Source organism: Geosmithia morbida (assembly GCF_012550715.1).
Source record: "Geosmithia morbida isolate 1262 chromosome Unknown scaffold_0, whole genome shotgun sequence".
Lineage (NCBI taxonomy): Eukaryota > Fungi > Ascomycota > Sordariomycetes > Hypocreales > Bionectriaceae > Geosmithia > Geosmithia morbida.
In genome coordinates, this window is record NW_023336187.1 from 407,319 (window position 1) to 418,211 (window position 10,893).

The 10,893-nt window shown below is 53.3% G+C and overlaps 5 protein-coding genes across 5 annotated transcripts; 3 read left to right on the plus strand and 2 right to left on the minus strand.

The window, feature by feature from the left end:
* Positions 1-1,783: 1,783 nt before the first annotated feature.
* GMORB2_0126 (uncharacterized protein) lies at positions 1,784-2,382 on the plus strand (the record flags this gene model as incomplete). The annotated part of the gene is made up of 2 exons (XM_035462112.1): positions 1,784-2,166; positions 2,271-2,382. The coding sequence occupies 2 exons, from the start codon at positions 1,784-1,786 to the stop codon at positions 2,380-2,382; spliced, it is 495 nt and encodes a 164-aa protein (XP_035325042.1).
* A 466-nt stretch (positions 2,383-2,848) lies between these two features.
* On the minus strand, positions 2,849-4,807 carry GMORB2_0127 (Fungal trichothecene efflux pump (TRI12); the record flags this gene model as incomplete). The annotated part of the gene is made up of 4 exons (XM_035462113.1): positions 2,849-3,871; positions 3,964-4,377; positions 4,460-4,614; positions 4,765-4,807. 4 exons carry the CDS (start codon positions 4,805-4,807, stop codon positions 2,849-2,851), a joined length of 1,635 nt encoding a protein of 544 aa, XP_035325043.1.
* A 1,246-nt stretch (positions 4,808-6,053) lies between these two features.
* Positions 6,054-6,692, minus strand: GMORB2_0128 (prefoldin subunit 4; the record flags this gene model as incomplete). The annotated part of the gene is made up of 4 exons (XM_035462114.1): positions 6,054-6,246; positions 6,315-6,382; positions 6,569-6,607; positions 6,666-6,692. The coding sequence occupies 4 exons, from the start codon at positions 6,690-6,692 to the stop codon at positions 6,054-6,056; spliced, it is 327 nt and encodes a 108-aa protein (XP_035325044.1).
* Positions 6,693-7,090: 398 nt separating this feature from the next.
* GMORB2_0129 (uncharacterized protein) lies at positions 7,091-7,511 on the plus strand (the record flags this gene model as incomplete). Its single annotated transcript, XM_035462115.1, has 4 exons — positions 7,091-7,189; positions 7,260-7,291; positions 7,347-7,428; positions 7,485-7,511. The coding sequence occupies 4 exons, from the start codon at positions 7,091-7,093 to the stop codon at positions 7,509-7,511; spliced, it is 240 nt and encodes a 79-aa protein (XP_035325045.1).
* Positions 7,512-8,771: 1,260 nt separating this feature from the next.
* On the plus strand, positions 8,772-10,316 carry GMORB2_0130 (uncharacterized protein; the record flags this gene model as incomplete). The annotated part of the gene is made up of 5 exons (XM_035462116.1): positions 8,772-8,923; positions 8,986-9,013; positions 9,101-9,605; positions 9,638-10,047; positions 10,116-10,316. The coding sequence occupies 5 exons, from the start codon at positions 8,772-8,774 to the stop codon at positions 10,314-10,316; spliced, it is 1,296 nt and encodes a 431-aa protein (XP_035325046.1).
* Between the last annotated feature and the right edge of the window lie 577 nt (positions 10,317-10,893).

The window sequence follows — 10,893 nt, forward strand, 5'->3', positions numbered from 1 at the left end:
CGAGCCGCAGAATGGGTACAGGTACAGGGTCCTCCTTCCATCCTGCCGAGTCCCTTGAAGAAGAAGAAAAAATCAATACGGTGATATCACTAGCCTAGAAAAGAAAAAAGAAAAAAAAAGATGAAGAAACTAACATAAACGCTAAAGTAATACTACAGTCTATCGCAGCAAAAGTAATAGCCGCCGTCGCATTGCGCCATTTGGCTGCCGAGCCGAACCTGGCGCTAATTCCCTGGTCTCGATGCAATATCGCCGTTGGTCTGACAACTGTGGGGTCCTTTGCAATGTCTTGCTCTTCACGTGTACCGCTGTGTGGGATGTGAGTGTTGTTCTCATTCGTATTCGGACTTGAGAAGCTGCAAGAAAAAAACTACGAATAATACCATATTACAGGCCATCCCATGTGCTATCACTAGTAAGTTATCGTACGAGTATTTCCGGCTGCAAGTGTGTATCGGGACAACGGAATATTATTGCAGTGAAGAATAATACTGCTAGTAGTGATGATGATGATGATGATGACAATGATGATAGTAATAATACTACTCACTACCTCTATCAGCCACCGCCCATCAGTAACTTGTAAGTATCAGACCAGGTCACATACGACTGCCGCTACCTACAGGCAGGCTACCACGGCTCTCGCCACTCTTGACGCTTCTCTTCCTACCAGACAACCCGAACCAGGAGGTATTGGTCAATATCGCTAGAACATGTAGTATTGTAGCGATAATCCGTCAAGACCCAACTCTCCGTACATGTTTATGTATGTGCGTCTCCCTCAGACAGTACGACTAACTCACAGCAATAGCATACCCGGTAATAATCGTCCGCCACACGAAGAAAAAAAAGAAAAAAAAAAAAGAGGGTATCACAGCCACGTAACCAGACATCAGGCATTGCACATGTACTAATGCAAGCACGCCATGACCAGCTGCTTGATATGATCCTCTGTGCCATGCTATCACAGGCCTACTTGGCGTTGCAATTATCTCCGACTCGGACACTTTCTGCTGTATCAGCAGCAGCGCCGTATTACACGTATATGTAGTAATATTACGTGTAATGTGATGTATGCACGCGGCAGCCGGTTTGCTCCATCCCTCTGATAATCGGGAAACCCCATAGCACCACCTTCCGTTCAAAAGGGAAAGATAGAAGATGAAAGACACCGCCTCCCCTGCCTTCCCTGATGTGACTTCTCACTCTGTCTCTTTCTTTTTTTCTTCTCCCAAGTGGGGTGGCCCCATAAAGTGCAGCTTCACCTTTTCATCTTCACCTCAGCCTGCCTTTCATGATCCTTAGTGGCGCAGCACTCCGTTGAAGAGATGGCGCGAATCACTCATGGAAGGCGCGTCCTACCATCTGTCATAGTTCATCACGGCTCATGTGTCGATATGGCTCAGCTCCAGGTATTAGCAAGAGCCATGATGGTCTTTGCCGTATGCTTGCCGTGCAGCTGACCCAGAGCGGCCCACGTCACGGTCTATGCTGGCCCAGGACTCTGCCGTTGGGGGATGGTACCTGCATGGATTCCTACCCGTCGCGTTTAAGCTTCAAGCCCAGCTACGGATGGATGTTTGCCATATATGAATCTGCTCTGTGCTTGCCAGACACGTTGTCGCAGGTAACCGGCGCCGACTGACTGCGGCCTGAGCCTGCTTAACCTACCGAGTCTTCAGGAACTGCTAAACTCCTCATCATTGGGAAAGGACCAGAACAGAAGCCAGACGGACGAAACTTCCGGTAGGGGTCTCCCGGCAGTGGTCCCTGCCACAGAAACATGTCTACAGCACCATCAGGGTCCGCCGCGCCGCCGATACCCACGATCCATCTGGAGGTACCGCAAGAGACCGACCGCCAACAAAGCTATGGCTCCGGCATCCTGGGTGACACCGAAGATGGCACAACGCATCATGCCGCGGGGATCGAGCTGCCGGCGTCTAGGAGCTCGGGGGAGAACATGTCGCATCTGAGCCGGAGCCCGTCTCATTCCATTAACAGTGCCCGCCCGGAGATGGATGAGGAGACTGTGGAGCTGTGGCGGAGAGCAATAAGGCTCGACGACGAGCGCAGACGGGGCAGTTCCTCTACACGTGCTCGGACACCTAACACCAGTTCTTCACGGTGGTCGTCGTCTCACCAGCCCGCCAGCGGTGATAACAGGTCCGCCGCCCTCCACGATGGATCGTCCCAGCATTCACGATGCAATGTGGCAGAGTGTTCCCCAAAGAACGCCACTCCCACTTCGTCAAAATCAGATTATGCAGGAGTGTCACGGAGCAGCAGCAGGGCAGAAGGGAAGAGGAAGTCATGGAGACTCTCTACGCCCCCGGCATCGTGGGCAAGATATCCTGCACACGAGCGGGAGGAAAGGAATAGACTTGCTTCTGCTACAGACGGCGTCGGCGTCAGAGACTTCGCCATCCATCAAGTGTCTGCTGAAGGCCAGGTGTCTTGGGTTACTGATTCTGCTATATCGAAGAAGACAGGTCGGTTCAGAACGTTTTATATCAGGTTAGGGGCGGTCCTACGGAAAATCAGACGTCGAATGATGCCAGAGGTGTACGAGTAGAGACTGATCGAGATGGTGGTGGTCGAGCACGCCGTGTATTCTGTGTCTTTCAGTAATACTTGTAAAAACAAACAAACAAAAAAAAGACTTCGCAATTCGACTCATTCCAGTAGTAGGCTAACTATGCAATTCACGACAAGGGTATGCCGACCATGACTCCCATCACTATTCTCTTTCCCAATTATCCATGATTACCTAAAGATGAAAAACCAAACAGGAAGAATTATTCGCCTTCTTTCTATTCGAAGTGTACTGCCGGTATATGGCAACCAATCAGACCTCTTCGCCCTTCTCCTTGGCTTCCTCCCTCTCGAGCTTCAACCTCTCCTCCTCGAGCTTACGTGCGACATGCTCCCTCTTCTCGGTGAGGGCGATGCAGAACTTGGACCTCGCCCTGATGGAAGGGCCCTTCCATATGAAGATGATGGGGATGACGCACATGCCCGCGCTGAGGCCACCGAGGAGCGAGCAGGCACCCGAGATCTTGAGCGAGGCAAACATGGGAGTGGTGGCGAGGGGCAGGACGACGGCCAGCAGGGACCGGCACATGGAGGCGACGGCATTTGCGGAGGCGGCGAAGAAGTCGTAGGCGTCGGTGAGGTAATTGAGCAGGGCCATGAAGATGAGCATGAAGCCGAGGCCAAAGGGCACGCCGGCGATCATGGGTGCCACGAAGGAGGTGTCGGCCTTTGCGGACCATCCCAGCCAGAACAGGGCGACGACGAATAAGGGCCCGCCGAGCAGGGCAAGCGGCAGGCGGCGAAATTCCTCTCGCCTGGTCCAGGGCTTGCCCTGGGCGACGGCCTGGGAAAGTATGTGGTCCCAGGTCCAGAATATGGGGAGTGACAGCATAGCCCCGCCGCCAATGGGGAGGTAGCACAGACCCGTGACTCCCGTCGAGAGACCGTACAGGTCGCGGAAGATTATGGGGAAGGCCTGGAAGGACATGTAGAAGATGGCGTACACGAGAGCCAGGTATGCGCACGTGGCCGACACGATGGCCTCGGAGAAGAGCATGCGGATCGGGCGTGTCAGCACCACGGTGAACAGGTGTGACATGTTGGTCGTCTCGAGCTCGCGCGGCGCAATGACCCGGGAGCTGGGGTCCTCCTTGCGCATACGGATGGCGCGCCGGTGCAGCAGGATGGGGCCGTACGTCTCGGGGAGAAAGGCCACGAGGGCGACAAGCGTCACGGCGCATAGCATCACGGCCACCCAGAAGGTCCAGCGCCAGCCGATGGTGTCGGAGCAGAACCCTGATATGATGGGGGCCAATAGGGGACCAAAAACGGTTGTCTTGTATTGCATTCCATTTTTGTGTGTCAGACAAGTCATCTTCTTGAATCGTTGCGGAAAGAAGGAAATCTTTGGCTTGGCAGTCTACTCACCACCATGAAGATTGAAAATGCTCTTCCCCTTTCCCTAGCATCGTTGTACATATCAGCCAGTATACCCGCGACGATGGCAATTGGCGAGCTTCCAAAGAGACCGCAGAAGAGGCGAAACACCAGCAGCGCCGGCCAGCTGGGTGAGAAGCCGCAGGCCATGGTGAAGAGGGAGAAGCAGATGAATGTGATGATGGTCAGGTTCCGACGCCCAAGATGCTCGCTGAGGGGTCCCCATATCATGGGGCCGGCGACGTAGCCGATCAGGTAGACGGATATGGGAAGGACCATCTGCTCGTGCGAGGTGACGTTCCACAGCTCAGCCATCTTAGGTACAGCCATGCTGGGGAGGGAAGATCCCACGGTCGAGTTGATGACAAGGAGGCCGGTCAGGGAAGTAATGGCTGCTTTCTTGGGCTTTACAAGCAGGGATGTCAGACTTGAGAAATGATGCAACGAGTATGTTGATACGAGTGCACACACACAAGAGAGAACTTACCGCTGGCCAATTGTATGGATCGTCAGCGTCCTTGTACTTCCACCCGATGACATTGTCGTCGCCGTGTCCTCGACTTCGTGTCCTGGAACGAATGTGGTGCAGAGCACCCATACCCCTACCGACATCTTCCTCTTCGTATTGAGACTCAATCTGCTCTAGTCGGTGAATGTTTTCCTGAATTGACGCTCTCTCTCTGCCGCCTTGATATCGTCAGTTTTCGGGAGGAAAGGGGAGGAAAGAGCAGAAGAGAGGGTACAGGTTGGAGAGAGAGGGGGGGAGAGACATACGATCTTCATACTGCGTACCATCCGAAATGGCGTCGCTGATCTGGCTCTCGGTATAAGCCATCTTGGTTTCCCAGCGCCTGCTGGCTACTGGCAAAAGACCACCAACTACTTCCAAACTGTTTCTTGCCAAGAGCAGTGCAATACCATGGAATTCAGCATGAGACAAGAACTAAGTCATGGAACAAGCCAGCGGGAGTGTGCAGAGATCTTGCGTGCGTGTGTGTGTGTGTGCGCGCGCTCCCAGGGAGTGAAGATCAATAAAGGAAGGAAGGAGGGAAGACGGGAGAGACCGACGTCAAAAGTGGCGGAGAGAGAGAGAGAGATTGGTCATGTACCGTACACCTCCCTTTGGTCGGTTCTAGATGTGCCCTCCGGTACTTTTTGAGACAGGAAAAAAAAAGAACCCCCCCCCCCCCCCCCGATAAGATCAGAAAGTGGATGGCAGGACGGGAAAACCGGCACCCTGCTGCTTGGATTGGCTGTTAATCGGCAAGGCACATGGTACGAGTACGAGAGTTCCATTACTAGCACCGACGAATATGCGCTGTCGCAATCTCATGGGACCATGGGACGGATAGAGCACCGGTGTATGTAACCCACCATTGCATCCCGCGGGGGTTTGGGAGGGGCGAGCCGGCATCGGATCAAAGGATTGACCGGTCTTGTTACCGGCGGCCTTCCTTTTCATTCTCCTGTTTCTAGTTGGTCATAACGTGCTCCCTGACGGCTCCTGTACTTTGTCTTTGGAGAGAAGCAAAAAAAAAAAAGGGAGAATAAAAGTAAAATCAGCTACATTCTGTATCGTGCTATCAAAAGATACAGGACAACGGGGTTGAGCGCGGACGTGGTAGTAGTAATGATATGCAAATGGAATCGGACGTCCCCACATCCGGCTTACAGACTGGGAATCCCGTCAATAGCCGTGTCTGTCATTGGCTCTTATTCCCGCCATTCTGCGCACGTCCTCCGGCCCTTTTTTTGGGCTGCTTGGTCGAAGATTTGCAAGCCTTGTCTTGTAATTTCCTCCCCGCTTGCACGTGACTACATGTTGTTGTTTTGCTCTTGTCCCTGTAGGTGGTACAATCATGACATATATCCTACTCATGTCTTAATTACGGCGTTATGAATAAAGAATGTGCTGATCTGCCTCTTGGAAAGGTTTTACTGCAGGGATAAAGTAGAGGAGCAGGATCAAAGAGAGAAAATTTACGACATTCAGACGCACTCTCTCAAAGAGAAATGAGAAGAACCGTACAGAGGCGGGGAAACCACAGCATGTACGATGTGCGCCTAAAGAAATCGACCACTTAGGTCTCCAAGTTGATTTGCTTGCCAAACCTGGCGTAGAGCTCTACCTTGAGCTGCTTCATCTCGTCCTGAATCTTGCTCAACTTCTCCTCCAGCGCGTCCGACTCCTCTTCTGTTCGTTCGGTGGCTGATCCTAGCATCTCCTGAGCCTGCTCCAGGGGTACGTGGAAGAATGAGTCGCCGATCTTGTATCTTTGGACAACACCGTCAGCACACCGCCCGTCTCGTCTATGTGTATCTCGCAGGATCGTAGGACATACTGGATCTTTTCGTCTTCATCTGCTAGCTCGAGCTCGGTGGAGAGGTCGTCAAGTTCCTCCTTCTCCTTCTGTTGTACACACACAAACACAGGTCAGCCAGAGCTGGTTCTCAATCTCGGGGTGTTGGGAGGGAGTCGAGGACGGTATCTGTGTAGGTGACTTGCGTTTTTGCCTTCAAGCTGCTCCTTGAGGACCAGCTCGCGTTGATGCAGACGGCTGAACCGGTTGATCTTGTCCTGGTCCTCACGACGGACCTCGACCTCGTCTGACCCCTCCTCCTCGGCCTTGGAGAGCTGCACAGGTCTGTCAGAAGTCTGGCCACTCGTGAGACTTGCACAGATCTTTACTTACCATGCGACGCCCCAGTATTCCAGACATGATAGGCAGAAAGAACGAAGGACAGTTGGTTGCGCAGAGTCAAAGTAGCCCAGGGAGCTTTGGCTGGCGCAACACAGCACCAGTGTCAAAAGCTTCGAACAGCGTTGCGTGGTGGGGTACCGTGCTTTTAGACTGTGTTTGTACTTTATAGGCACAGTCTATTCCATGCCGCCCCTCCATCCCAATAAACTCTGCCAGTAGGAAGGAAATACGAGCACGGGTGTTATTTATTACGTCGTTAACTGGCCTTGCCTAATAGCCACTGCCGATTGGTCAGTCGCTCAGTCTCTCCACACACAACATTCAAGAGAGACGCGCTCTGGTCTGTTATCGCATCGTTACCTATGCTCTAACATCATTCTTTAAGCTCTCGACATTTATCAACAATAATATCCATCATGGCTCTCGTCGGAAAGAAGCCCTACCCCAAGGCAACCATAAAGAAAATCATCAAAGCGCACTCGAACCTGAATATCAAGAAGAATGCTGATGTCACGGTATGTTGCGTAAGACGCGTTGTTGCTCTCGACATCCATCGCCAACAATTTGCTGACATGGTTCCCGCAGATCTATCTCAACTATGTCCTCTTTATGGAGTCGTGAGTATACGTCCTTCTCTCCTGGGCATGACGAGGGTACTGATCAAGCCGGCAGTCTTGTCAAGGAAGCCGCCATCCACTCAAAGCAGTCTGGCGAGCGTGGCCTAGCAGCTAGGAGCGTAAAGAAGGTCACGAGGGTATGTAATGCGTACCGGTTATTGTCGACACGACTATCGCTAACTCGCCAATCCAGGATACTCTGGGTAAATTCAAGGGTTGAAAATGCCCAACAGCTATAGACGACCTTATCATAGCACGGCTAAGCCACCCAGCGACCCCCTACACGATCGATTTGGAGGTTTACCGACGACGCGCCGTTGCGAGAACTCCCCCCTTATCGCCGGGCTCTTTTCGAAAAAGAATGGGGGCGGGATGCGAGATGACTTCTTGGACAGATGAGCTCCAGTGCCTGATGCACAAACTCCGGGGAATTTTCTCCCAACGACACGGAAAAGCAATGGGGGCGCCGGCATTATGCATAGGGTATTCCATTTGGAATACCGACGTGCACCTGGTTGTCTAAACTCTCAGGAGGCGGAAAGGTTCACGTCGTGAAAAGACACGTGGTAACACCGGATGCACATTGAGACCGACGGAGGTTACATGAAAAATACAGGCAGAGGACAGGAGCATGATGCGGACCTTGGAACAACGGTATCGGATACAATAGACCTGATCTACAAGCTGGTAGCGGTCTTTGATTCGCTTTGTGCGACTCTGGTCCGGATGCATCGTCCTAGATATCTGTATGTTGCCCACAAGGAAGGGGGGGGGCACAATGGGGTCCGAGCTATTGTGTTTGCCAGTGTACTGTGCCTGCTTCACTGGCATACATGTACGATTGCCCGCCCGCAAAACTACAAGTGGTAAATGGTACGAATAGCGTAGTGATGATGAATCGTATTGATATTGCCAGTCAGCCACATGCAGCAGTGGTACAGGCATTACTCTACAGTACTCAATTGAGGGTCAAGGTGGCCATGTTTCCTACCGCTTCTATGAGAATCCACAGAACTCGGTTGGGTCGTAGCGCTGGGCTGTTGAACTGGGCGGGCGGCCGGTGGACAGCTGGCGACTGGCGTCACTCCACAAAACCCGCCAGGCGCCGCCAGCAGAAGCCCTCAGCTTAGCAGCACCAGGTTCCCTGCAGAAAACTCCAGGTCTGACCTCACTTCACTTTCTTTCCTCTCCTCCTCCACCCCCAGACTCTTTTCGCCATCCTAGCAATCAACCTTCACTTACCCTTTCTTCTTCCTTTTCAAGCTTGTGTATAATATTCATCGCAGACCCTCTGCATTGATTCAGTCCAAGACGAGGAATACTCCCGCATCGCACATCTCTTCTCTCTTTTCATCCATACCCTATCCCCTGCACAACCCTGGTAACCGCTACGATAGAACCGGGCACCATCTCGCACATACCTACACCCAAAATCTCTCTCTCTCGCATACGAACGCATATCAGTCACCCGACATTCGAAATGGCCGCTCCCGTTGCCCCCACACAGCCCAAGTCGCCCAAGAAGAAGGTGGCTAGGGCTGTCGAGCGCACCGACTCTCCCGCCCGCAGCACCGCTTCTGGTCCCGCAGCCGACGATGGCTTCGGGAGTCCCTACATCAAGGAGCTTCAGAAGTAAATAAACGTCACCCGGCAGTCCTAATCTTCTGCCTTGCGGAGCTGACAGTATGTAATAGGAACATCCGGAATGTGAACAAGAAGATTGTGAGCTTTTTCTTCCTTTTCCCCCCTCGCCAAACATTTTTGCACACAGATGCACTTTTCTGGTCACACGACACTAATCTCGTTCAGGCCAACGCATCCAAGACCGACTCTCTGCTTGCCCAGCACCCCGGAAAGTCCCTCGACCTCTTGGTTGCGTCCAGGATCATCAACGCCGACCAAAAGACACAGATCCTCAAGAAGCCCGCGCTCGAGGCCCAGGTTGCTCAGTATGAGGAGCAGCTCGCCCAGATCATCAAGATCGATGAGCAGTACCGGGCTCAGGCGGCTGCGGACAAGGCTGAGCTTGAGCAAAGGGTGGAGAAGGCCAAGGCGCAGGCTGTCGCCGAGGCCAAGGCTGATTTCGAGAAGACTCAGAAGGCCAATCTGCTCCTCATCTCCCAGTTCCTCCGCCTGGCTGCCTACCGCCGAGAAGACGCCGCCGATCCCGAATCCGACGAGAGCCAGGCCATCGAAGGCGTCCTCCTGGCTATCTACACAGGCGACGACAGTGCCGTGAGCTCGATGCTGAAGCTGGTCAACGGTTCTTCGGACCGGATTGTTAGCGTTCCTGGCGAGCTCCTGCAGACCAACTGTACGTGTACAATGTCGTCATCCTCACTGCAGTTCACCCTACTTACGCACGCATCACAGACGACCAGATTAAGACCATCGCACGAACCTACAAGATGCCCTACGACGCTGAGGCTGTCGAGACGGACAAGGAGGTTGCCACGGACCCCACCATTGCCAACGCCACGGTCAACGAGATCGCGGCCGAGGGAGCCCCATCTACCAACGGCCACGCCGTGGAGACGGCCACCAACGGCATCAGCAACATGCAGGTTGCGGACGACGCGGCCAATGCCGCGGCGGCTGCCAACTGGGACACCCAGAACGACACGTCGTCAACCTTGCAGGACTGGGTGCAGGTGCCCCGCAACCCGGGCGAGACGGAAGCTGGCTCCACTGCTGCTCCCACCAAGACAGCTAACAGGAAGTCATGGGCTGACGACCATCCCGAGCCTAGTGCGCAGGTAAGAGACTGACATTTCCGTGCGCCCGAGCATTTGTGGCCTACCAGAAGCTGATGAGAGGCATGCAGGCTCCGGTCCCTACAGCAGCGGCAGCGGACCCCGGCGACGGCTTCCACCAAGTGCAGCGCAACCGCGGACGCAGCGAGCGCGAGGGTAGCGGTCACCGTGGACGGGGCCGTGGCGGCTACCGAGGCGACGGCCGTGGACGTGGGCGTGGCAACCGCAACGGAGGTCCTGCCCGTGGAGGCCGTCGCAACGGAGAGTCTTAGAGTCCTTCGCGATCAGCAAAAGCGGGCGAGGCTAACCGGCTACCCGTGAATCGCCTTGAGGCGAGTGTACACCATGTATTTGCGGCGTTTACCAAATTTCACAACCGACATGGGGGATCTGGTCGGGTGTGAATTGTTTAAATACGGCATAGCGCATAAGGGCATTGCTTGTTTTTTTTTTTTTTGGGGATCGAAAACGGTGTGACGTTTTTTTCTTCTCTTTTTTTCTTCTTTCATTACACTCCTCGGTATAGGAAGGATAGGAAACGGGAATGGGCACGGACATGGAAAATGGGAGGGGAGGTGAGGGGCGCGTGGATCGGAGGTGAACCGGAGGGACAAGGTAAAAAAAAAAAAAAACAAGGGATTCATTTTTTTTTCCCAGTCCTTTTTCTTTCCCCTTTGGGGTATCCTTGAGGGGTTCCTGATATACGCATTTACGACCTCGTATGATCCTGAGAATGTCCACAGAAACGCAATACACATGAGTCCAAAAAGAAGCAGCGATAGCTATGCGTCGTTTTCGTTTGATTTTGTCGTCATTGATGAGGGGAAGGGACGTGGTCGCTTTACCAAA